The 24,155-nt window shown below is 44.3% G+C and overlaps 1 protein-coding gene across 2 annotated transcripts in view; it reads left to right on the top strand.

The window, feature by feature from the left end:
- Positions 1 to 24,155, top strand: part of cdc42se2 (CDC42 small effector 2) — an 86,769-nt gene that overhangs the window by 46,172 nt on the left and 16,442 nt on the right. For both annotated transcript variants that reach the window (XM_020457217.2, XM_031803107.1), the window contains exon 2: positions 3,986 to 4,215. In XM_020457217.2, coding sequence (XP_020312806.2) covers positions 4,162 to 4,215 — 54 coding nt within the window. In that variant the 5' untranslated portion in view covers positions 3,986 to 4,161. The remainder of the gene's footprint in view (positions 1 to 3,985; positions 4,216 to 24,155) is intronic.

The raw sequence follows: 24,155 nt of genomic DNA, 5'->3' as shown, positions 1-24,155 counted from the left end.
AATGGACATCTTCACTTCTCACCATACCAATGGACATCTTCACTTCTCACCATACCAATGGACTCATCTTCACTTCTCACCATACCAATGGACACCTTTACGTCTCACCATACCAATGGACTCATCTTCACTTCTCACCATACCAATGGACTCATCTTCACGTCTCACCATACCAATGGACTCATCTTCACGTCTCACCATACCAATGGACTCATCTTCACTTCTCACCATACCAATGGACACCTTTACGTCTCACCATACCAATGGACACCTTTACGTCTCACCATACCAATGGACTCATCTTCACTTCTCACCATACCAATGGACTCATCTTCACTTCTCACCATACCAATGGACTCATCTTCACTTCTCACCATACCAATGGACACCTTCACTTCTCACCATACCAATGGACACCTTCACTTCTCACCATACCAATGGACTCATCTTCACTTCTCACCATACCAATGGACACCTTTACGTCTCACCATACCAATGGACACCTTTACGTCTCACCATACCAATGGACACCTTTACGTCTCACCATACCAATGGACACATCTTCACGTCTCACCATACCAATGGACACCTTTACTTCTCACCATACCAATGGACACCTTTACGTCTCACCATACCAATGGACTCATCTTCACTTCTCACCATACCAATGGACTCATCTTCACTTCTCACCATACCAATGGACTCATCTTCACTTCTCACCATACCAATGGACTCATCTTCACTTCTCACCATACCAATGGACTCATCTTCACTTCTCACCATACCAATGGACTCATCTTCACTTCTCACCATACCAATGGACTCATCTTCACTTCTCACCATACCAATGGACTCATCTTCACGTCTCACCATACCAATGGACACCTTTACGTCTCACCATACCAATGGACACATCTTCACGTCTCACCATACCAATGGACACCTTTACTTCTCACCATACCAATGGACACCTTTACGTCTCACCATACCAATGGACTCATCTTCACTTCTCACCATACCAATGGACTCATCTTCACTTCTCACCATACCAATGGACTCATCTTCACGTCTCACCATACCAATGGACACCTTTACGTCTCACCATACCAATGGACACATCTTCACGTCTCACCATACCAATGGACACCTTTACTTCTCACCATACCAATGGACACCTTTACGTCTCACCATACCAATGGACTCATCTTCACTTCTCACCATACCAATGGACTCATCTTCACTTCTCACCATACCAATGGACTCATCTTCACTTCTCACCATACCAATGGACACCTTCACGTCTCACCATACCAATGGACACCTTTACGTCTCACCATACCAATGGACTCATCTTCACTTCTCACCATACCAATGGACACCTTTACGTCTCACCATACCAATGGACTCATCTTCACTTCTCACCATACCAATGGACATCTTCACTTCTCACCATACCAATGGACATCTTCACTTCTCACCATACCAATGGACATCTTCACTTCTCACCATACCAATGGACTCATCTTCACTTCTCACCATACCAATGGACACCTTTACGTCTCACCATACCAATGGACTCATCTTCACTTCTCACCATACCAATGGACTCATCTTCACGTCTCACCATACCAATGGACTCATCTTCACGTCTCACCATACCAATGGACTCATTTTCACTTCTCACCATACCAATGGACACCTTTACGTCTCACCATACCAATGGACACCTTTACGTCTCACCATACCAATGGACTCATCTTCACTTCTCACCATACCAATGGACTCATCTTCACTTCTCACCATACCAATGGACTCATCTTCACTTCTCACCATACCAATGGACACCTTCACTTCTCACCATACCAATGGACACCTTCACTTCTCACCATACCAATGGACTCATCTTCACTTCTCACCATACCAATGGACACCTTTACGTCTCACCATACCAATGGACACCTTTACGTCTCACCATACCAATGGACACCTTTACGTCTCACCATACCAATGGACACATCTTCACGTCTCACCATACCAATGGACACCTTTACTTCTCACCATACCAATGGACACCTTTACGTCTCACCATACCAATGGACTCATCTTCACTTCTCACCATACCAATGGACTCATCTTCACTTCTCACCATACCAATGGACTCATCTTCACTTCTCACCATACCAATGGACTCATCTTCACTTCTCACCATACCAATGGACTCATCTTCACTTCTCACCATACCAATGGACTCATCTTCACTTCTCACCATACCAATGGACTCATCTTCACTTCTCACCATACCAATGGACTCATCTTCACGTCTCACCATACCAATGGACACCTTTACGTCTCACCATACCAATGGACACATCTTCACGTCTCACCATACCAATGGACACCTTTACTTCTCACCATACCAATGGACACCTTTACGTCTCACCATACCAATGGACTCATCTTCACTTCTCACCATACCAATGGACTCATCTTCACTTCTCACCATACCAATGGACTCATCTTCACTTCTCACCATACCAATGGACACCTTCACGTCTCACCATACCAATGGACACCTTTACGTCTCACCATACCAATGGACTCATCTTCACTTCTCACCATACCAATGGACACCTTTACGTCTCACCATACCAATGGACTCATCTTCACTTCTCACCATACCAATGGACATCTTCACTTCTCACCATACCAATGGACATCTTCACTTCTCACCATACCAATGGACATCTTCACTTCTCACCATACCAATGGACATCTTCACTTCTCACCATACCAATGGACTCATCTTCACTTCTCACCATACCAATGGACACCTTTACGTCTCACCATACCAATGGACTCATCTTCACGTCTCACCATACCAATGGACTCATCTTCACGTCTCACCATACCAATGGACTCATCTTCACGTCTCACCATACCAATGGACTCATCTTCACTTCTCACCATACCAATGGACACCTTTACGTCTCACCATACCAATGGACACCTTTACGTCTCACCATACCAATGGACTCATCTTCACTTCTCACCATACCAATGGACACCTTTACGTCTCACCATACCAATGGACTCATCTTCACTTCTCACCATACCAATGGACTCATCTTCACTTCTCACCATACCAATGGACTCATCTTCACTTCTCACCATACCAATGGACTCATCTTCACTTCTCACCATACCAATGGACACCTTCACTTCTCACCATACCAATGGACTCATCTTCACTTCTCACCATACCAATGGACACCTTTACGTCTCACCATACCAATGGACACCTTTACGTCTCACCATACCAATGGACACCTTTACGTCTCACCATACCAATGGACACCTTTACGTCTCACCATACCAATGGACTCATCTTCACGTCTCAGAATACCAATGAACTCACACTTCAGCTCAACATATGTCTGCTGAAAAAGTCCCAGACAGTCTATTGCACATTTTTTCCCCTTAAGAAAACAAGTATGAGAACACCAACATATTTGCTATTATGTGTGGTTTCACAAGGCCAGGTGTTTAATGTGAATTGTCTTGGCCTCGGGTAGTGTTGGGACACTAGCCGAAGGGAGCCAAGCAATACACGTCTATTGTGTCTGTGTCGGTCACCAGACACAATAGCATATGTCTGTACTCTGGGCTCATTGTGAGTAAAGTAGCACCACAGCTAGGTAGAGAATAGTGTCAGAAACACAAACACACACACACACACACACACACAGGAGCCTGCGGCCAGTCTCTCCTGTCTTATTAAGACGAGGAATATCTCTAACCCACAAACCCAGATAGTGAAGACTTGGAGAACCTTACGCATACACTGCCCTTCGAGCATTTGTTTGTGTGCACGACTGTGTGTGTGTGTGACTGTACACTTGAACACATTTCACATGTGTATAGGTAGTGCTAATGTGACGACTGTACCAACGGTCAGCTCACCTCTTGCCTCTCCTCTCTATCCCAGGTGTGACTGACCCGGTCAGGAGCCTACTGCCCTGAGAGGCTCTCTGGATCTCTACCTCTCAGGCTGCGTCCCCCATCCCCACCTACCCAGGCCTGCGCTACAGTACCCCCTCCCCCACCCCACCGTGGGACTTTGGAGCATCATCCTAGCCTGGAACACGTTAAGACTGCTAAGTGATGAGCGAGTTCTGGTTGTGTTTCAACTGCTGTATTGCAGAGCAGCCCCAGCCGGTAAGTGACCCCACAAACAATTGAGTCATTTTATGTCACACTTTTTAATAGCGTTGTAGTATAGAACACACCTATTTAACTACGTGATGAGTGTTTGTTAGGGATTTCTAAACTCACTCTTAGTTCAAATGTAGGTATGCGACACTCAGGATCTGGGGTGTGTGTGTGTGTGTGTGTGAACTGCCTGTAGTGTCCTGTATCCTCCAAATCAGAGACCGCTACGCCTCAGACCCCTAACCTCCACCAGTGTACCATAGGGCTCGGTGGAGAAATTATCCTAACATCCATCAGACTTTCAGATCTAGGAGGAGTCGTGGGTAGGAGCTGGGGTCCGTCTTGGGTAGGCGCTGGGGTCCTTCTTGGGTAGGCGCTGGGGTCCGTCTTGGGTAGGCGCTGGGGTCCATCTTGGGTAGGAGCTGGGGTCCGTCTTGGGTAGGCGCTGGGGTCCGTCTTGGGTAGGCGCTGGGGTCCGTCTTGGGTAGGCGCTGGGGTCCGTCTTGGGTAGGCGCTGGGGTCCGTCTTGGGTAGGCGCCGGGGTCCGTCTTGGGTAGGCGCCGGGGTCCGTCTTTCTTATGTGGGTGGATTAGGTCTGTTTTAAACACCCAAGCAAGGCAGGAGATGTTACATTTTTGTTGTTGAAATGTTCTAATTTTGAAATCAGTCCCATCCATCAACCACCGTACAGGTTGATTTATTTGAATGTTGAAGAACATGCTCCCTCTTCCAACAAGTAGGATACTGTGATTCCCAGTGTGTGTGTGTGTGTGTGTGTGTGTGTGCACTGTGTTTTTGTACCGTCTCTGTGCAATGTGAATGCCCTCCCTCTAGGCCTAAACTTTAAAATCATTACACATCCCAGGAGATAGCTGCTGTCACAACACATTAATCCTCAACCCCCCCCCAATTCCCAGGCTGATCTCACACACACCCTGGAAATGTGGTCTAAAAATAGATGGAAATGTGTCTCTGATTAGATTCCTCCACAGCAGAAAATCCTTTGTTCTTTCTCTACTTTTTGAGTGGTGTCTGGTGTGTGTGTGTGTGTGTGTGTGTGAGTGGTGTCCAGCTGGTCCCCTCCCCCCCCAGTGTGTCTGTGTCTCCAACTGGTCCACCCCCCCCAGTGTGTCTCCAACTGTTCCCCCCCCCCCCCCCCCCTCAGTGTGTATGTGCACGTGCATCTAGCTTTCTCCACAATAAGAGGTGAGGTTTCCCTCCCTCTGCCTTTTATGGCCAAAGCATGTGAAGAATCCTGAGCGTTTTGTCAGCTCTGTCCAAGCCGAGAGTTGATGATTCTGCTGAGTTTGGCCGACCAGAGGGCTGAGACCTTTTTATATAGATATTTGACCTTTATTTAACTTGGCAAGTCAGTTAAGAACAAATTCTTATTTACAATGACTGCCTACCGAAAGGCCTCCTGCAGGGACAGGGGCTGGGATTTAAAAAAAAATATATATACACACACACACACACACACACACACGTGTGTGTGTGTAGGACAAAACACACATCATGACGAGTGACAACACTTCATAAAGAGACCTAAGGCAGCAACACATGATAACGACATGGTAGCAACACATGGCAGCAGCACAACATGGTAGCAGCACAAAACATGGTACAAACCTAACCCTAAGCTTGGCCGACCACAGGGCTGAAACGCTTGTCGCTCTGTCATACATGTAGCAGAGCAAACAATTCGCTCTCTCTTCCCATCTGACAAGACACACTGCTTCACACTCAAAAATCTGGTCATGTCTATAGGTCTTGGGGTAGGCTCTGGTGTTCAAAACAATACTGACCCACCCACCCCTGCTCAACTCAGGAATCCTGTCATGTCTATAGGTCTTGGGGTAGGCTCTGGTGTTCAAAACAATACTGACCCACCCACCCCTGCTCAACTCAGGAATCCGGTCATGTCTATAGGTCTTGGGGTAGGCTCTGGTGTTCAAAACAATACTGACCCACCCACCCCTGCTCAACTCAGGAATCCGGTCATGTCTATAGGTCTTGGGGTAGGCTCTGGTGTTCAAAACAATACTGACCCACCCACCCCTGCTCAACTCAGGAATCCGGTCATGTCTATAGGTCTTGGGGTAGGCTCTGGTGTTGAAAACAATACTGACCCACCCACCCCTGCTCAACTCAGGAATCTATTTATCGCAAGTGGAAGCTGCTTCGCTGTCCTTTCTACTATAAAAACCACAGGCTAACAACTTCCCATAAACTTCCCATAGAGTGATAAAGAACGAATATCAGAAAATTAGTTGGATTAGAATATTTACCTTTTTTTTATTTCCCTTTTGTTTTTGGACTGTTTCCTCCTGAATTTACACTGAACAAAAATAGACGCAACGTGCAATAATTTTTACTGAGTTACTGTTCATATAAGTCGGTCGATTGAAATAAATTCATTTGGCCCGAATCAAATTTGATTGGTCACATACACATGGTTAGCAGATGTTAATGGTCACATACACATGGTTAGCAGATGTTAATGGTCACATACACATGGTTAGCAGATGTTAATGGTCACATACACATGGTTAGCAGATGTTAATGGTCACATACACATGGTTAGCAGATGTTAATGGTCACATATACACATGGTTAGCAGATGTTAATGGTCACATACACATGGTTAGCAGGTGTTATTGGTCACATACACATGGTTAGCAGGTGTTAATGGTCACATATACACATGGTTAGCAGGTGTTAATGGTCACATATACACATGGTTAGCAGGTGTTAATGGTCACATATACACATGGTTAGCAGGTGTTAATGGTCACATATACACATGGTTAGCAGGTGTTAATGGTCACATATACACATGGTTAGCAGGTGTTAATGGTCACATATACACATGGTTAGCAGGTGTTAATGGTCACATATACACATGGTTAGCAGGTGTTAATGGTCACATGTACACATGGTTAGCAGGTGTTAATGGTCACATACACATGGTTAGCAGGTGTTAATGGTCACATACACATGGTTAGCAGGTGTTAATGCGGGTGTAGCGAGATGCTTGTGCTTCAAGTTCCAACAGTGCAGTAATATCTAACAAGTAATCTAATAAATTCACAACGACTACCTAATGCACACCAAATGTAAAGGGATGGATAAGTACATATAAATATATGGATGAGCGATGGCCATGCGGCAAGATGCAGTAGATGGTATAGAGCAGTATATACATATGAGATTAGTAATGTAGGATATGTTATGGTGTTATTTAAAGTGACTAGTGATCCCTTATTTGAATCCATTTATTAAATGTATTAAAGTGGCCAGTGATTTGAGTCTGTATGTTGGCAGCAGCCACTCTGTTAGTGATGGCTGTTTAACAGTCTGATGGCCTTGAGATAGAAGCTGTTTTTCAGTCTCTCTGTCCCAGCAATGATGCACCTGAACTGACCTCGCCTTCTGGATGATAGTGGTGTGAACAGGCAGTGGCTCGGGTGGTTGTTGTCCTTGATTATATTTTTTGGCCTTCCTGTGACATCGGGTACTCTAGGTGTCCTGAAAGGCAGGTAGTTTTCCCCCGGTGATGCGTTGTGCAGACCGCACTACCCTCTGGAGAGCCTTGCGGTTGATGGCGGTGCAGTTGCCGTACCAGGCAGTGATACAGCCCGACAGGAAGCTCTCGATTGTGCATCTGTAAAAGTTTGTGTTTTAGGTGACAAGCCAAATTTCTTCAGCCTCCTGAGGTTGATGCGCTGTTGCGCCATTTCAGTTTGTTCGTGATGTGTACGCCAAGGAACTTAACTTTCCACCTTCTCCACTACTATCCCGTCGATGTGGAAGGGGGGCGGGTGCTCCCTCTGCTGTTTCCTGAAGTCCATGATCATCTCCTTTGTTATGTTGACATTGAGTGTGAGGTTATTTTCCTGACACCACATTCCGAGGGCCCTCCCTGTAGGCCGTCTCATCGTTGTTGGTAATCAAGCCTACCACTGTAGTGTCGTCTGCAAACTTGATGATTTGAGTTGGAGGCGTGCATGGCCACGCAGTCATGGGTGAACAGGGAGTACAGGAGATGGCTGAAAACATACCCTTGTGGGACCCCAGTGTAAAGGATCAGTGGGGTGGAGAAGTTGTTTCCTACCTTCACCACCTGGGGGTGGTCCGTCAAAGTCCAGGACCCAGTTGCACAGGGCAGAGTCGAGACCCAGGGTCTCGAGATTAATGACAAGTTTGGAGGGTATTATGGTGTTAACTTCTCAAGGATAAGTGGCAGGATTTGGAATTTTGGATGAAAAGCATGCCCAATTTCAACTGCCTGCTACTCATCCCCAGAAGATAAGATATGCTTATTATTAGTAGATTTGGATAGAAAACACTCTGACACTTGAATCATGTCTGTGAGTATAACAGAACTTATGTAGCAGGCGAAACCCTTTTGAGGTCACCCTGTTTTCAATGAGAATCCAGATTTCTAAGGGACTTGCTTGCAGTTCCTACCGCTTCCACTGGAATTCACCAGTCTTTAGAAATTGGTTGAGGTTATTCCTTTGTGTAAAGAAGAAGTACGGCCATCTTGAACGAGTGTCACTTCATGTGTACTGTTTGATAGATCCGCAAGACCAGAAAGCTTCAGTTTTGTTTTCTTCCCGTCTTCAATTTGATTGATTATTTACTTTTAAAAAATACCTAAAGTTGTATTACAGAAGTAGTTTGAAATGTTTTGGCAAAGTTTACAGGTAACTTTTGAGATATTTTGTCGTTGCGGATGTTGGAACCGGTTTTTCTGGATCAAATGCGCCAAATAAATGGACATTTTGGATATATATGGACGGAATTAATCGAACAAAAGGACCATTTGTGATGTTTATGGGACATATTGGAGTGCCAACAGAAGAAGTTCATCAAAGGTAAGGCATGATTTATATTTTTATTTCTGTGTTTTGTGTCGCGCCTGCAGGGTTGAAATGTTTTCTCTCTTGTTTACTATGGTGCTATGCTCAGATAATAGCATCGTTTGCTTTCACCGAAAATCCTTTTTGAAATCTGACATGTTGGCTGGATTCACAACACGTGTAGCTTTTAATTTGGTATCTTACAGATTTAATAGAAGTTTGATTTCTATAGGAATTTATTTGAATTTGGCGCTCTGCATTTCCTCTGGCTTTTGACCAAGTGGGATGCTACCGTCCCACATATCCCAAAGAGGTTAAATGCTGAGCTCTAGTCAATGAACAGCATTCTTACATACGTATTCCTCTTGTCCAGATGGGATAGGGCAGTGTGATGGTGATTGCATCTGTGGACCTATTGGGGCGGTAAGCAAACTGAAGTGGGTTGACGGTATCAGTTAGGGTGGTGGTGAAATGATCCTTGACTAGTCTCTCAACGCACTTCATGATAACAGAAGTGAGTGCTACGGGACGATAGTCATTTAGTTCAGTTACCTTAGCTTTCTTGGGACCAGTAACAATGGTGGCCATCTTGAAGCATGTGGGGACAGCAGACTGGGATAGGGAGAGATGAATATGTCCATAAACACACCAGCCAGCTTGTCTGCGCATGCTCTGAGGATGCGGCTAGGGTTGCCTTCTGGGCCGGCAGCCTTGTGAGGGTTAACAAGTTTAAATGTTTTACTCACATTGGCCATGGAGGAGGAGAGCCCACAGGCTTTGGTAGTGGACTGTGTCAGTGGCACCATTGTCCTCAAAGTGAGCAAAGAAGTTGTTTAATTTGTCTGGGAGCAAGATGCCGATGTCCGCAACAGGGCTGGTTTTCTTTTCGTAATCTGTGATTGACTGTAGACCCTGCCACATACGTCTCGTGTTTGAGCTGTTGAATTGCGACTCTACTTTGTCTCTATACAGACGCTTTGCTTGTTTGATTGCCTTGCGAAAAACTACACTGTTTGTATTCAGTCATGTTTCCAGTCGTCTTGCCATGATTAAAAGCGGTGGTTTGCGCTTTCAGTTTAGTGCGAATGCTGCCATCAATCCACAGTTTCTGATTAGGGAAGATTTTTTTAAAGTCACATTGGGTACAACATCTCTGATGCACTTGCTAATAAAGTCACTCACCGAGTCCGCATATACATCAATGTTATTGTCTGAGGCTACCCGGAACATATCTCAGTCCACGTGATCGAAGCAATCTTGAAACGTGGAATCCGATTGGTCAGACCAGCGTTGGTTGACCTGAGCACGGGCGTTTCCTGTTTTAGTTTCTGCCTATAGAATGGGAGCAACAAAATGGAGTCATGGTCAGATTTGCCGAAGGGAGGGCGGGGGAGGGCTTTGTAAGCATCGCGGAAGTTACAGTAGCAATGGTCCAGAATGCTACCAGCTTGTATCGCGCATTCAATATGCTGATAGAATTTAGGAAGCCTTGTTCTCAGATTAACTTAGATAAACTCCTCAGCTACAATAAATGAAGCCTCATTTCTTATTCACAATCTATGGATTTCACATGACTGGGAATACAGATATGCATCTGTTGGTCCAAGATACCCTTTGGGGGGAAAAATTAGGTGTGGTACAGAAAACCATTCAGCATCTGGTGTGGCCACCATTTGCCTCGTGCAGCGCGTCATCTCCTTCCCATAGAGTTGACAAGGCTGTCAATTGTGGCCTGTGGAATTATTGTCCCACTCTTCAATGGTTGTGCAAAGTTAGTGGCTATTGGCGGGAACTGGATCACGCTGTCGTACATGTCGATGCAGAGCAAACATTCTCCGTGGGTGACTTGTCTGGTGAGTATGCAGGCCATACTGGTACATTTTCAGCTTCAGGAATTGTGTACAGATTCTTGCGACATGGGGCTGTGTATTATCATGCTGAAACATGAGGTGATGGCGGCGGATGAATGGCACGGCAATGGGCATCAGGATCTCATCATGGTATCTCTGTGCATTCAAATTGCCATTGATAAAACGCACTTGTGTTCATTGTCCGTAGCTTATGCCTGCCCATACCATAACCCCACCACCACCATTGGGCACTCTGTTCACAATGATGGCATCAGCAGACTGCTTGCCCACATGACACCATACATGCTGTCTGCCATCTGCCCGGTACAGTTGAAACTGGGATTCATCTGTGAAGAGCACACTTCTCCAGTGTGCCAGTGGCCATCGAAGGTGAGCAATTTGCCCACTGCAGCCGGTTACGACACCAAACTGCAGTCAGGTCAAGAACCTTGGGAGGACGATGAGCACGCAGATGAGCTTCCCTGAGATGGTTTGTGACAGTTTGTGCAGAGATACTTTGCTTGTGCAAAAACCTACAGTTTTGTCAGCTGTACAGGTGGCTGGTCTCAGCTGGTTACACGTGGTGTGGCCGGTTGGACGTACTGTCAAATTCTCTGAAATTATATTGGAGGCGGCTTATGGTATTGAACATTCAATGAACATTCAGTTCTCTAGCAACAGCTCTGGTGGACATTCCTGCAGTCAGCATACCAATTTCATGCTCACTCAACTTGAGGCATCTGACATCTGTATTTTAGAGTGGCCTTTTATTGTCCTCTGAACAAGGTGCACCTGTGTAAATTTTATTGTAATTTTATTTAACCTTTATTTAACCAGGTAGGCTAGTTGAGAACAAGTTCTCATTTGCAACTGCATCCTGGCCAAGATAAAGCAAAGCATTCGATACATAAAACAACACAGAGTTACACATGGAATAAACAAACATACAATCAATAATGCAGTAGAAAAATCTATATACGGCATGTGCAAATGAGGAAGGATAAGAGGGAAGGCAATAAATAAACCATGGTGGCTAAGTAATTACAATATAGCAATTAAACACTGGAATGGTAGGATGTGCAGAAGATGAACGTGCAAGTAGAGGTACTGGGGTGCAAAGGAGCAAGATAAAACAAATGCAGTATGGTGATGAGGTAGGTTGGATGGGCTATTTACAGATGAGCTATGTACAGGTGCAGTGATATGTGAGCTGCTCTGACAGCTGGTGCTTAAAGCTAGTGAGGGAGGTAAGAGTCTCCAGCTTCAGAGTTTTTTTCCAGTCATTGGCAGCAGAGAACTGGAAGGAGAGGCGGCTTTGGGGGTGACTAGTGAGATATACCTGCTGGAGCGCGTGCTACGGGTGGGTGCTGCTTTGGTGATCAGTGAGCTGAGATAAGGCGGGGCTTTACCTAGCAAAGACTTATAGATGACCTGGAGCCAGTGTGTTTGGCAACGAGTATGAAGCGAGGGCCAGCCAACAAGAGCATACAGGTCGCAGTGGTGGGTAGTATATGGGGCTTTGGTGACAAAACGGATGGCACTGTGATAGACTGCATTTGTTGAGTAGAGTGTTGGAGGCTATTTTGTAAATGACATCGCCAAAGTCGGATCAGTCAGATGGTCCGTTTTACAAGAGTATGTTTGGCAGTATGAGTGAAGGATGCTTTGTTGTGAAATAGGAAGCCAATTTTGGATTGGAGATGTTTAATGTGAGTCTGGAAGGAGAGTTTACAGTCTAACCAGACACCTAGGTATTTGTAGTTGTCCACATATTCTAAGTCTTCCAGAGTAGTGATGCTGGGCGGGCAGGCAGGTGCAGGCAGCGATCGGTTGAAGAGCATGCATTTAGTTTTACTTGCATTTAATGACCACGCTGTTTAATCAGCTTCTTGATATGCCACACCTGTCAAGTGGATGGATTATCTTGGCAAAGGAGAAATGCTCATTAACAGGGATGTTTGTGCACAAAATTGTAGAGAAATACATTTTTTTGTACATATGGAACATTTCTGGCCTCTTTTATTTCAGCTCATGAAACCAACACTTTACATGTTGTGTTTATATTTTTGTTCAGTTTAGGAAGATGTGTTTAAGAGAAATTTGTTGTACGTTCCCCTAAGCATTGCATGTGTGGTTCTCTGTGGTGTTCAAGCATGTGTGTGATTCTGTGTGTGGTATGCGCTTGTATGATTGTGTGTATGTCTGTGAAAATTAAACTGTGTATGAATGAGCTTGTGTGTGAGCATCTCTTTGTCCCAGATTTAACTAACCCTAACCCATATTAGACTAAATTGCTAAAACAGACATTGCACTTCTGATGAGCGATGATGGGGAGGCCTATATAAATTAGACCATCCAGTACGGAGAAGAGCGCCTGAGGACTTCCTCACGTGAACACTTTCCCCATCTACACCCAGAGCACTAGTGTGTCCTCATTCCCGGGATGCCCAGCAATATGCCACATCTAGCTTTCTCATTCCCGGGATGCATAGCAATAGGCCACATCTAGCTTAATCATTCCAGGATGCATAGCAATAGGCCACATCTAGCTTAATCATTCCAGGATGCATAGCAATAGGCCACATCTAGCTTAATCATTCCCAGGATGCATAGCAATAGGCCACATCTAGCTTAATCATTCCCAGGATGCATAGCAATAGGCCACATCTAGCTTAATCATTCCAGGATGCATAGCAATAGGCCACATCTAGCTTAATCATTCCCAGGATGCATAGCAATAGGCCACATCTAGCTTAATCATTCCCAGGATGCATAGCAATAGGCCACATCTAGCTTAATCATTCCAGGATGCATAGCAATAGGCCACATCTAGCTTAATCATTCCAGGATGCATAGCAATAGGCCACATCTAGCTTAATCATTCCCAGGATGCATAGCAATAGGCCACATCTAGCTTAATCATTCCAGGATGCATAGCAATAGGCCACATCTAGCTTAATCATTCCCAGGATGCATAGCAATAGGCCACATCTAGCTTAATCATTCCAGGATGCATAGCAATAGGCCACATCTAGCTTAATCATTCCCAGGATGCATAGCAATAGGCCACATCTAGCTTAATCATTCCCAGGATGCATAGCAATAGGCCACATCTAGCTTAATCATTCCCAGGATGCATAGCAATAGGCCACATCTAGCTTAATCATTCCCAGGATGCATAGCAATAGGCCACATCTAGCTTAATCATTCCCAGGATGCATAGCAATAGGCCACATCTAGCTTAATCATTCCCAGGATGCATAGCAATAGGCCACATCTAGCTTAATCATTCCAGGATGCATAGCAATAGGCCACATCTAGCTTAATCATTCCAGGATGCATAGCAATAGGCCACATCTAGCTTAATCATTCCCAGGATGCATAGCAATAGGCCACATCTAGCTTAATCATTCCCAGGATGCATAGCAATAGGCCACATCTAGCTTAATCATTCCCAGGATGCATAGCAATAGGCCACATCTAGCTTAATCATTCCCAGGATGCATAGCAATAGGCCACATCTAGCTTAATCATTCCCAGGATGCATAGCAATAGGCCACATCTAGCTTAATCATTCCAGGATGCATAGCAATAGGCCACATCTAGCTTAATCATTCCCAGGATGCATAGCAATAGGCCACATCTAGCTTAATCATTCCCAGGATGCATAGCAATAGGCCACATCTAGCTTAATCATTCCCAGGATGCATAGCAATAGGCCACATCTAGCTTAAGCATTCCCAGGATGCATAGCAATAGGCCACATCTAGCTTAATCATTCCCAGGATGCATAGCAATAGGCCACATCTAGCTTAATCATTCCCAGGATGCATAGCAATAGGCCACATCTAGCTTAATCATTCCAGGATGCATAGCAATAGGCCACATCTAGCTTAAGCATTCCCAGGATGCATAGCAATAGGCCACATCTAGCTTAATCATTCCCAGGATGCATAGCAATAGGCCACATCTAGCTTAATCATTCCCAGGATGCATAGCAATAGGCCACATCTAGCTTAAGCATTCCCAGGATGCATAGCAATAGGCCACATCTAGCTTAAGCATTCCCAGGATGCATAGCAATAGGCCACATCTAGCTTAATCATTCCCAGGATGCATAGCAATAGGCCACATCTAGCTTAATCATTCCCAGGATGCATAGCAATAGGCCACATCTAGCTTAATCATTCCCAGGATGCATAGCAATAGGCCACATCTAGCTTAATCATTCCCAGGATGCATAGCAATAGGCCACATCTAGCAGTCTCTCCACATTTTTACAACTGCTGTATTGTTTTATGATAGTCATATGGTCATTTTAACAGGCTCTTTTATCCAAAGCCATTTCCAGTAAACTATGTGATGCTTGTGGGATTCGAACTCACAACCCTGGTGTTGCCACTTGCCAGGCTCTGTGGGAACTGAATTATCAGTAGTGTGTTAATGGAAATATAAAGGCCTACATCATGCTGTTCATCCCAATAGCTTAGTGCTCTACACTGCCTTAAAGTATTCACACCTCTTGACTTTCTCCACATTTTTACAGCCTGAATTAAAAATGTATTATATTTCTATTTTGTGTCACTGGCCTACACACAATACCCCATAATGTCAAAAGTGGAATTATGTTTTTAGTATTTTTTACAAATTAATTTAAAAATTAAAAACTGAAATATCTTTAGTCATTAAGTATACAACAGAATGTCGCCGGAGGAGATGCTGCTGTTTTTCGGGCTCTTAACCAGTGGTGCTATTGTGTGTGTATTTCACATTATTTGTAACTTATTTTGTACATTATATTTCTGCCACCGTCTCTTATGACCGAAAATAGCTTCTGGATATCAGGACAGCGTTTACTCGCCTTGTTCTGGACGAAGATTATTTTCTTTAACGAGTCGGATGCAAAGGATTTACTTCAGACACCCGACAAGGCCCACATCTCCGTCATTCACAGGAGAAAGAGAGGGAGATATCGGGGACGTGGGTCGTGGTGCCTTGTAAGGATCTGACGCACAGTCATTGGATAACAAAATAGACGAGCTACGATTATGAATATCCTGTAATATCTTATGTTTCTCCGAGTCTTGGCTGAACGACAACATGGATAACATACAGCTAGCGGGGTTTACGCTGCATCAGCAAGATAGAACAGCTGGCTCCGGTAAGACGAGGGGTGGCGGTCTGTGTATATTTGTAAACTGCTGGTGCACAAAATCTAATATTAAGGAAGTCTCAAGGTATTGCTCACCTGAGGTAGAGTATCTCATGATAAGTTGTAGACCACACTATTTACCAAGAGTTGTCATCTATATTCTTCATAATTGTCGATCTACCACCGATGCTGGCACTAAGTCCGCACTCAAATGAGCTGTTTAAAGCCATAAGCAAACAGGAAAATGCTCATCCAGAGGCGGCGCTCCTAAGTGCCTGGTACTTTAATGCAGAGAAACTTAAATCCGTTTTACCTCATTTCTACCAGCATGTCACATGTGCAACCAGAGGGGAAAAAACTCTAGACAACCTTTATTCCACACACAGAGACTCATACAAAGCTGTCCCTCGCCCTCCATTTGGCAAATATGACCATAATTCTATCTTCCTGATTCCTGCTTACAAGCAGAAACTAAAGCAGGAGGCGCTGTAAATAAAGAAGAGGTCAGATGAAGCAGATGTTTAGCTACAGGACTGTTTTGCAGGACAGACTGGAATATGTTCCGGGATTCTTCCGATGGCATTGAGGAGTACACCACATCAGTCGCTGGCTTCATCAGTAAGTGCATCGATGACATCGTCCCCACGGTGACAGTACATACATACCCCAAACAGAAACAAAGGATTACAGGCAATATCCGCACTGAGCTAAAGGGTGGAGCTGCCGCTTTCAAGGAGCTGGACTCTAACCCGCATGCTTATAAGAACTCGCGCTATGCCCTCCGACGAACCATCAAACAGGCAAAGCGTCAATACAGGACTAAGATTGAATCGTACTACACCTGCTCCGACGCTTGTCACATGTGACAGGGCTTGCAAGCTATTACAAACTACAAAGGTAAGCACAGCCGCGAGCTGCCCAGTGACGCAAGCATACCAGATGAGCATGCATGAGAGCATCAGCTGTTCTGGACGACTGTGTGATCACGCTCTCCGTAGCCAATGTGTGTAAGGCCTTTTAAACAGGTCAACATTCACAAGGCTGCGGGGCCAGACGGATGACCAGGATGTGTACTCCGAGCATACGCTGACCAACTGGCAAGTGTCTTCACTGACATATTCAACCTCTCCCTGACCTGAGTCTGTAATACCAACATGTTTCAAGCAGACCACCATAGTCCCTGTTCCCAAGAACACTAAGGTTACATGTCTAAATGACTTCCGACCGGTAGCACTCACGTCTGTAGCCATGAAGTACTTTGAAAGGCTGGTCATGGCTCACATCAACATCATTATCCCAGAAACCCTAGACCCACTCCAATTTGCATACCACCCCAACAGATCCACGGATGATGCAATTTCTATTGCACTCCACACTGCCCTTTCCCACCTGGACAAAAAGAACACCTATTTGAGAATGCTATTCATTCACTACAGCTCAGCGTTCAAAACCATAGTGCCCTCAAAGCTCATCACTAAGCTAAGGACCCTGGGACTGAATGCCTTGATGTGCAACTGGATTCTGGACTTACCGACGGGTCGATCCCAGGTGGTAAGGGTAGGTAACCGCACATCTGCCACGTTGATCCTCAACACTGGAGCCCCTGAGAGGTGTGTACTTAGACCCCTCCTGTACTCCCTGTTCACCCATGACTGCATGGCCAGGCACGACTCCAACACCATCAAGTTTGCTGTCGACACAACAGCCTGATCACCGACAACTATGAGAGAGCCTATAGGGAGGAAGTCAGAGACCTGGCCAATTGGTGCCATGACAACAACCTCTCCCTCAACGTGATCAAGACAAAGGAGATGATTGTGGACTACAGGAAAAGGAGTACCGAGCACGCCTCCATTCTCTTAGACGGGGCTGTAGTGGAGCAGGTTGAGAGCTTCAAGTTCCTCGGTGTTCACATCTCCAACAAATTATCATGGTCCAAACATAACAAACATAACAAGACAGTCATGAATAGGGCACGACAAAGCCTATTCCCCCTCAGGAGACTGAAAAGATTTAGCATGGGTCCTCAGATCCTCAAAAGGTTCTACAGCTGCACCATCGAGAGCATGGTTGCATCACAGCCGGGAATGGCAACTTCTCAGCCTCCGACCACAAGGCACTGCAGAGGGTAGTGTGTACGGCCCAGTCATCACAGGGACCAAGCTTCCTGCCATCCAGGATCTCAGGACCCAGTCATTTACAAAGATACGTGCATCCTTCCTAACTCAGTTGCCGGGGAGGAAGGAAGCCGCACAGGGATTTCACTATTTGGCCAATGGGGACTTTATTACTGTTAGAGTTGAATGGCTGTGATGGGAGAAAACAGAGGAGGGATCAACATTGTAGTTACTCCACAATACTAACCGAAATGACAGTGAAAAGGAAACCTGTACAGAATAAAAACATATTTCAAAACATGCCTCTGTTTTGCAACAAGGAACTAAAGTAAAACTGCAGAAAATGTGGCAAAGAAATGAATTTCATGTCCTGAATACAAAGCGGTATGTTTGTGGAAAATCCAACGCAACACATCAGAGAACCACTCTTCATATGTTTAAGCTTCATGTTATGGGTGTGCTTGTCCTAGTCAAGGACTAGGGAGTCTTTTTTAGGATAAAAAGAAACAGAATAGAGCTAAGCACAGGCAAAATCCTAGAGGAAAACCTGGCTTAGTCTGCTTTCCAACAGACACTGGGAGACACATTCACCTTTCAGCAGGACAACAACATTAAACACAAGGGCAAATATACACTGGAGTTGCTTACGAAGACCACATTGAATGTTCCTGAGTAGGGCTGTGGCGGTCACGAAATTTCGGCAGTCGGTGATTGTCAAGAAAATAACTGGTCTCACGGTAATTTACCGTTAATTAACATAAACACATTTAGTATCTCCTGGCTTCCACATAGCCGACTAGCCATTTAAATAAAAAAAATCCATGTAAAACAGTCTACACCTTCACAGTAAATCCATGTAATATAGCCTACACCTTCACAGTAAATCCATGTAATATAGCCTACACCTTCACAGTAAATCCATGTAATATAGCCTACACCTTCACAGTAAATCCAGGGAATATAGCCTACACCTTCACAGTAAATCCAGGGAATATAGTCTACACCTTCACAGTAAATCCATGTAATATAGCCTACACCTTCACAGTAAATCCAGGGAATATAGCCTACACCTTCACAGTAAATCCAGGGAATATAGCCTACACCTTCACAGTAAATCCATGTAATATAGCCTACACCTTCACAGTAAATCCATGGAATATAGCCTACACCTTCACAGTAAATCCATGGAATATAGCCTACACCTTCACAGTAAATACATGGAATATAGCCTACACCTTCACAGTAAATCCATGGAATATAGCCTACACCTTCACAGTAAATCCATGGAATATAGCCTACACCTTCACAGTAAATCCATGGAATATAGCCTACACCTTCACAGTAAATCCATGGAATATAGCCTACACCTTCACAGTAAATCCATTATTTATTTTAGACGGGTCTAAAGAAGCATCATATGAAGAAAATGTCGTCTATTTCAGAAGAAAATAATAACATTTGAGGGAGTGCGCACATGCTGCTATTCTGTGTTGAGCGGTTAAGAAAGAAATAGGTCCTCCTATATGCTTCATTTAGAGTTATTAATGTAACTTTTAGTTCTACAAACATTGGGCTTTTTGTTTCGATTTTTTATTGCGTTGAATGGCTGCATGATGAGACAAATTATGTTGTTTTTTTTTAAAGATGCTTGAAAGTCATGAGCTCTGCTTTGTTTTTTGCTCAGGCGGTACACTCCAATAGTCTCTCATTCACAATTTCACAAGCACTTGATAATGCCTCGAATTTTCTTAAAACATACACGCCCATGGGCTAGGTTACATGAGGTGTGTGACTATGATTCCATTAAGTTGCAAAAAAAGGCATTGTTTCTTATGCTGGGTATCATTCACAAGTGAAAGACTAATATTGTCACCCATCAGACTATTCTTGATTTAATCTAGTCTTTACATACACTAAATAATATACAGTACCAGTCTCAACTAGCTTCATGAGGAATGCTTTTCCAACAGTCTTGAAGGAGTTCCCACATATACTGAGCACTTTTTGGCTGATTTTCCTTCTGCGGTCCAGCTCATCCCAAACCATCTCAATTGGGTTGAGGTCAGGTGGTTGTGGATGCCAGGTCATCTGATGCAGCCCTCCATCACTCTCCTTGGTCAAATAGCCCTTTACACAGCCCGGAGGTGTGTTTTGGGTCATTATCCTGTTGAAAAAATAAACGATAGTCCCACTAAGGGCAAACCAGATAGGATGGCGTATCCCTGCAGAATGCTGTGGTAGCCATGCTGGTTAACTGTGCCTTGAATTCTAAATAAATCAGACAGTTCCGCCAGCAAAGCATCATCACACCTCCTCTATGCTTCACGGTGAGAACCACACATGCGGAGATAATCTGTTCACCTACTCTGCGTCTCACAAAGACACAGCGGTTGGAACCAAAAATCTCAAATTTGGACTCATCGGACCAAAGGACAGATTTTCACCGGTCTAATGTCCATTGCTCGTGTTTCTTGGCCCAAGCAACTCTATTCTTCTTATTGTTGTCCTTTAGTGGTGGTTTCTTTGCAGCAATTTGACCATGAAGGCCTGATTTCATGCAGTCTCCTATGAACAGTTGATGTTGAGATGTGTCTGTTACTTGAACTCTGTGAAGCATTTATTTGTGCTGCAATCTGAGATGCAGTTAACTCTGCTGCAGAGGATAAGTTCATTAGAGGTAACTCTGGTTCTTCCTTTCCTGTGACGGTCCTCATGAGAGCCAGTTTCATCATAGCGCTTGATGTTTTTAGCGACTGCACTTGAAGAAACTTCAAAAGTTCTTGACATTTTCCGCATTGACTGACCTTCATGTCTTAAATTATTGATGGACTGTTGTTTCTCTTTGCTTATTTGAACTGTTCTTGCCATGATATGGACTTGGTCTTTTACCAAATAGGGCTATCTTCTGTATACCACCCCTTCCTTGTAACAACACAACTGATTGGCTCAAATGCATTAAGAAGGAAAGATATTCGACAAATTAACTTTTAACAAGGCACACCTGTTAATTGAAACTCATTTCAGGTGACTACTTCATGAAGCTGGTTGAGAGAATGCCAAGAATGTGCAAAGCTGTCGTCAAGGCAACGGGTGGCTACTTTGAAGAATCTTAAATATTTTGCTTTGTTTTTGTTACTACATGATTCCATATGTGTTATTTCATAGTTTTGATGGCTTCACTATTAGTCTACAATGTATGAAAATAGGAAAATTAAGAAAACTCCTTGAATGAGTAGGTGTGTCAAACTTTTGACTGGTACTGTTTGTGACATTTGTTACCATGCACCTGTATTGAAACGAGGCAGTGGGAAAAAATGCATATCTCTGCACTTAAATAGCGAATGGTTTATTCTCATGCAAGCCAGGTAGGCTCTACTCCTGTTGTAAAAGACGCAATGTGCTTAATATTATGAAAGTTGAGAAACAAATATAGTAGCTGTTATAGAGTGATAAATGATGCTGGCTCATCTAACCAATAGGTAGCGCTATCACCGGTCCTAGATTGGTGACCGTTCTGTGAGCAATAGAGAGTTGAGTATTGGTCTCCATGACAGATAGTGGTGTAAAATCAGTTCCTAATATTTTTCTTATATTTTTTTATATTTTTATTTTATTTTTTATTTTTCACCTTTATTTAACCAGGTAGGCTAGTTGAGAACACCTTTATTTAACCAGGTAGGCTAGTTGAGAACACCTTTATTTAACCAGGTAGGCTAGTTGAGAACACCTTTATTTAACCAGGTAGGCTAGTTGAGAACACCTTTATTTAACCAGGTAGGCTAGTTGAGAACACCTTTATTTAACCAGGTAGGCTAGTTGAGAACACCTTTATTTAACCAGGTAGGCTAGTTGAGAACACCTTTATTTAACCAGGTAGGCTAGTTGAGAACACCTTTATTTAACCAGGTAGGCTAGTTGAGAACACCTTTATTTAACCAGGTAGGCTAGTTGAGAACACCTTTATTTAACCAGGTAGGCTAGTTGAGAACACCTTTATTTAACCAGGTAGGCTAGTTGAGAACACCTTTATTTAACCAGGTAGGCTAGTTGAGAACACCTTTATTTAACCAGGTAGGCTAGTTGAGAACACCTTTATTTAACCAGGTAGGCTAGTTGAGAACACCTTTATTTAACCAGGTAGTCTAGTTGAGAACACCTTTATTTAACCAGGTAGTCTAGTTGAGAACACCTTTATTTAACCAGGTAGGCTAGTTGAGAACAAGTTCTCATTTGCAACTGCGACCTGGCCAAGATAAAGCATAGCAGTGTGAGCATACAACAAAGAGTTACACATGGAGTAAACAATTAACAAGTCAATAACACAGTAGAAAACAAAGGGGGGGTCTATATACAATGTGTACAAAAGGCATGAGGAGGTAGGCAAATAATTAAAATTTTGCAGATTAACACTGGAGTGATAAATGATCAGATGGTCATGTACAGGTAGAGATATTGGTGTGCAGAAGAGCAGAAAAGTAAATAAATAAAAACAGTATGGGGATGAGGTAGGTGAAAAAGGGTGGGCTATTTACCAATAGACTATGTACAGCTGCAGCGATCGGTTAGCCGCTCAGATAGCTGATGTTTGAAGTTGGTGAGGGAGATAAAAGTCTCCAACTTCAGCGATTTTTGCAATTCGTTCCAGTCACAGGCAGCAGAGTACTGGAACGAAAGGCGGCCAAATGAGGTGTTGGCTTTAGGGATGATCAGTGAGATACACCTGCTGGAGCGCGTGCTACGGATGGGTGTTGCCATCGTGACCAGTGAGCTGAGATAAGGCGGAGCTTTACCTAGCATAGACTTGTAGATGACTTGGAGCCAGTGGGTCTGGCGACGAATATGTAGCGAGGGCCAGCCGACTAGAGCATACAAGTCGCAGTGGTGGGTGGTATAAGGTGCTTTAGTGACAAAACGGATGGCACTGTGATAGACTGCATCCAGTTTGCTGAGTAGAGTGTTGGAAGCCATTTTGTAGATGACATCGCCGAAGTCGAGGATCGGTAGGATAGTCAGTTTTACTAGGGTAAGCTTGGCGGCGTGAGTGAAGGAGGCTTTGTTGCGGAATAGAAAGCCGACTCTTGATTTGATTTTCGATTGGAGATGTTTGATATGAGTCTGGAAGGAGAGTTTGCAGTCTAGCCAGACACCTAGGTACTTATAGACGTCCACATATTCTAGGTCGGAACCATCCAGGGTGGTGATGCTAGTCGGGCATGCAGGTGCAGGCAGCGACCGGTTGAAAAGCATGCATTTGGTTTTACTAGCGTTTAAGAGCAGTTGGAGGCCACGGAAGGAGTGTTGTATGGCATTGAAGCTTGTTTGGAGGTTAGATAGCACAGTGTCCAAAGACGGGCCGAAAGTATATAGAATGGTGTCGTCTGCGTAGAGGTGGATCAGGGAATCGCCCGCAGCAAGAGCAACATCATTGATATACACAGAGAAAAGAGTCGGCCCGAGAATTGAACCCTGTGGCACCCCCATAGAGACTGCCAGAGGACCGGACAGCATGCCCTCCGATTTGACACACTGAACTCTGTCTGCAAAGTAATTGGTGAACCAGGCAAGGCAGTCATCCGAAAAACCTAGGCTACTGAGTCTGCCGATAAGAATATGGTGATTGACAGAGTCGAAAGCCTTGGCAAGGTCGATGAAGACGGCTGCACAGTACTGTCTTTTATCGATGGCGGTTATGATATCGTTTAGTACCTTGAGTGTGGCTGAGGTGCACCCATGACCGGCTCGGAAACCAGATTGCACAGCGGAGAAGCTACGGTGGGATTCGAGATGGTCAGTGACCTGTTTGTTGACTTGGCTTTCGAAGACCTTAGATAGGCAGGGCAGGATGGATATAGGTCTGTAACAGTTTGGGTCCAGGGTGTCTCCCCCTTTGAAGAGGGGGATGACTGCGGCAGCTTTCCAATCCTTGGGGATCTCAGACGAGATGAAAGAGAGGTTGAACAGG

This window comes from Oncorhynchus kisutch, linkage group LG23 (genome assembly GCF_002021735.2).
Source record: "Oncorhynchus kisutch isolate 150728-3 linkage group LG23, Okis_V2, whole genome shotgun sequence".
Taxonomy (NCBI): domain Eukaryota; kingdom Metazoa; phylum Chordata; class Actinopteri; order Salmoniformes; family Salmonidae; genus Oncorhynchus; species Oncorhynchus kisutch.
This window is presented reverse-complemented; position numbering and strand designations above follow the sequence as displayed.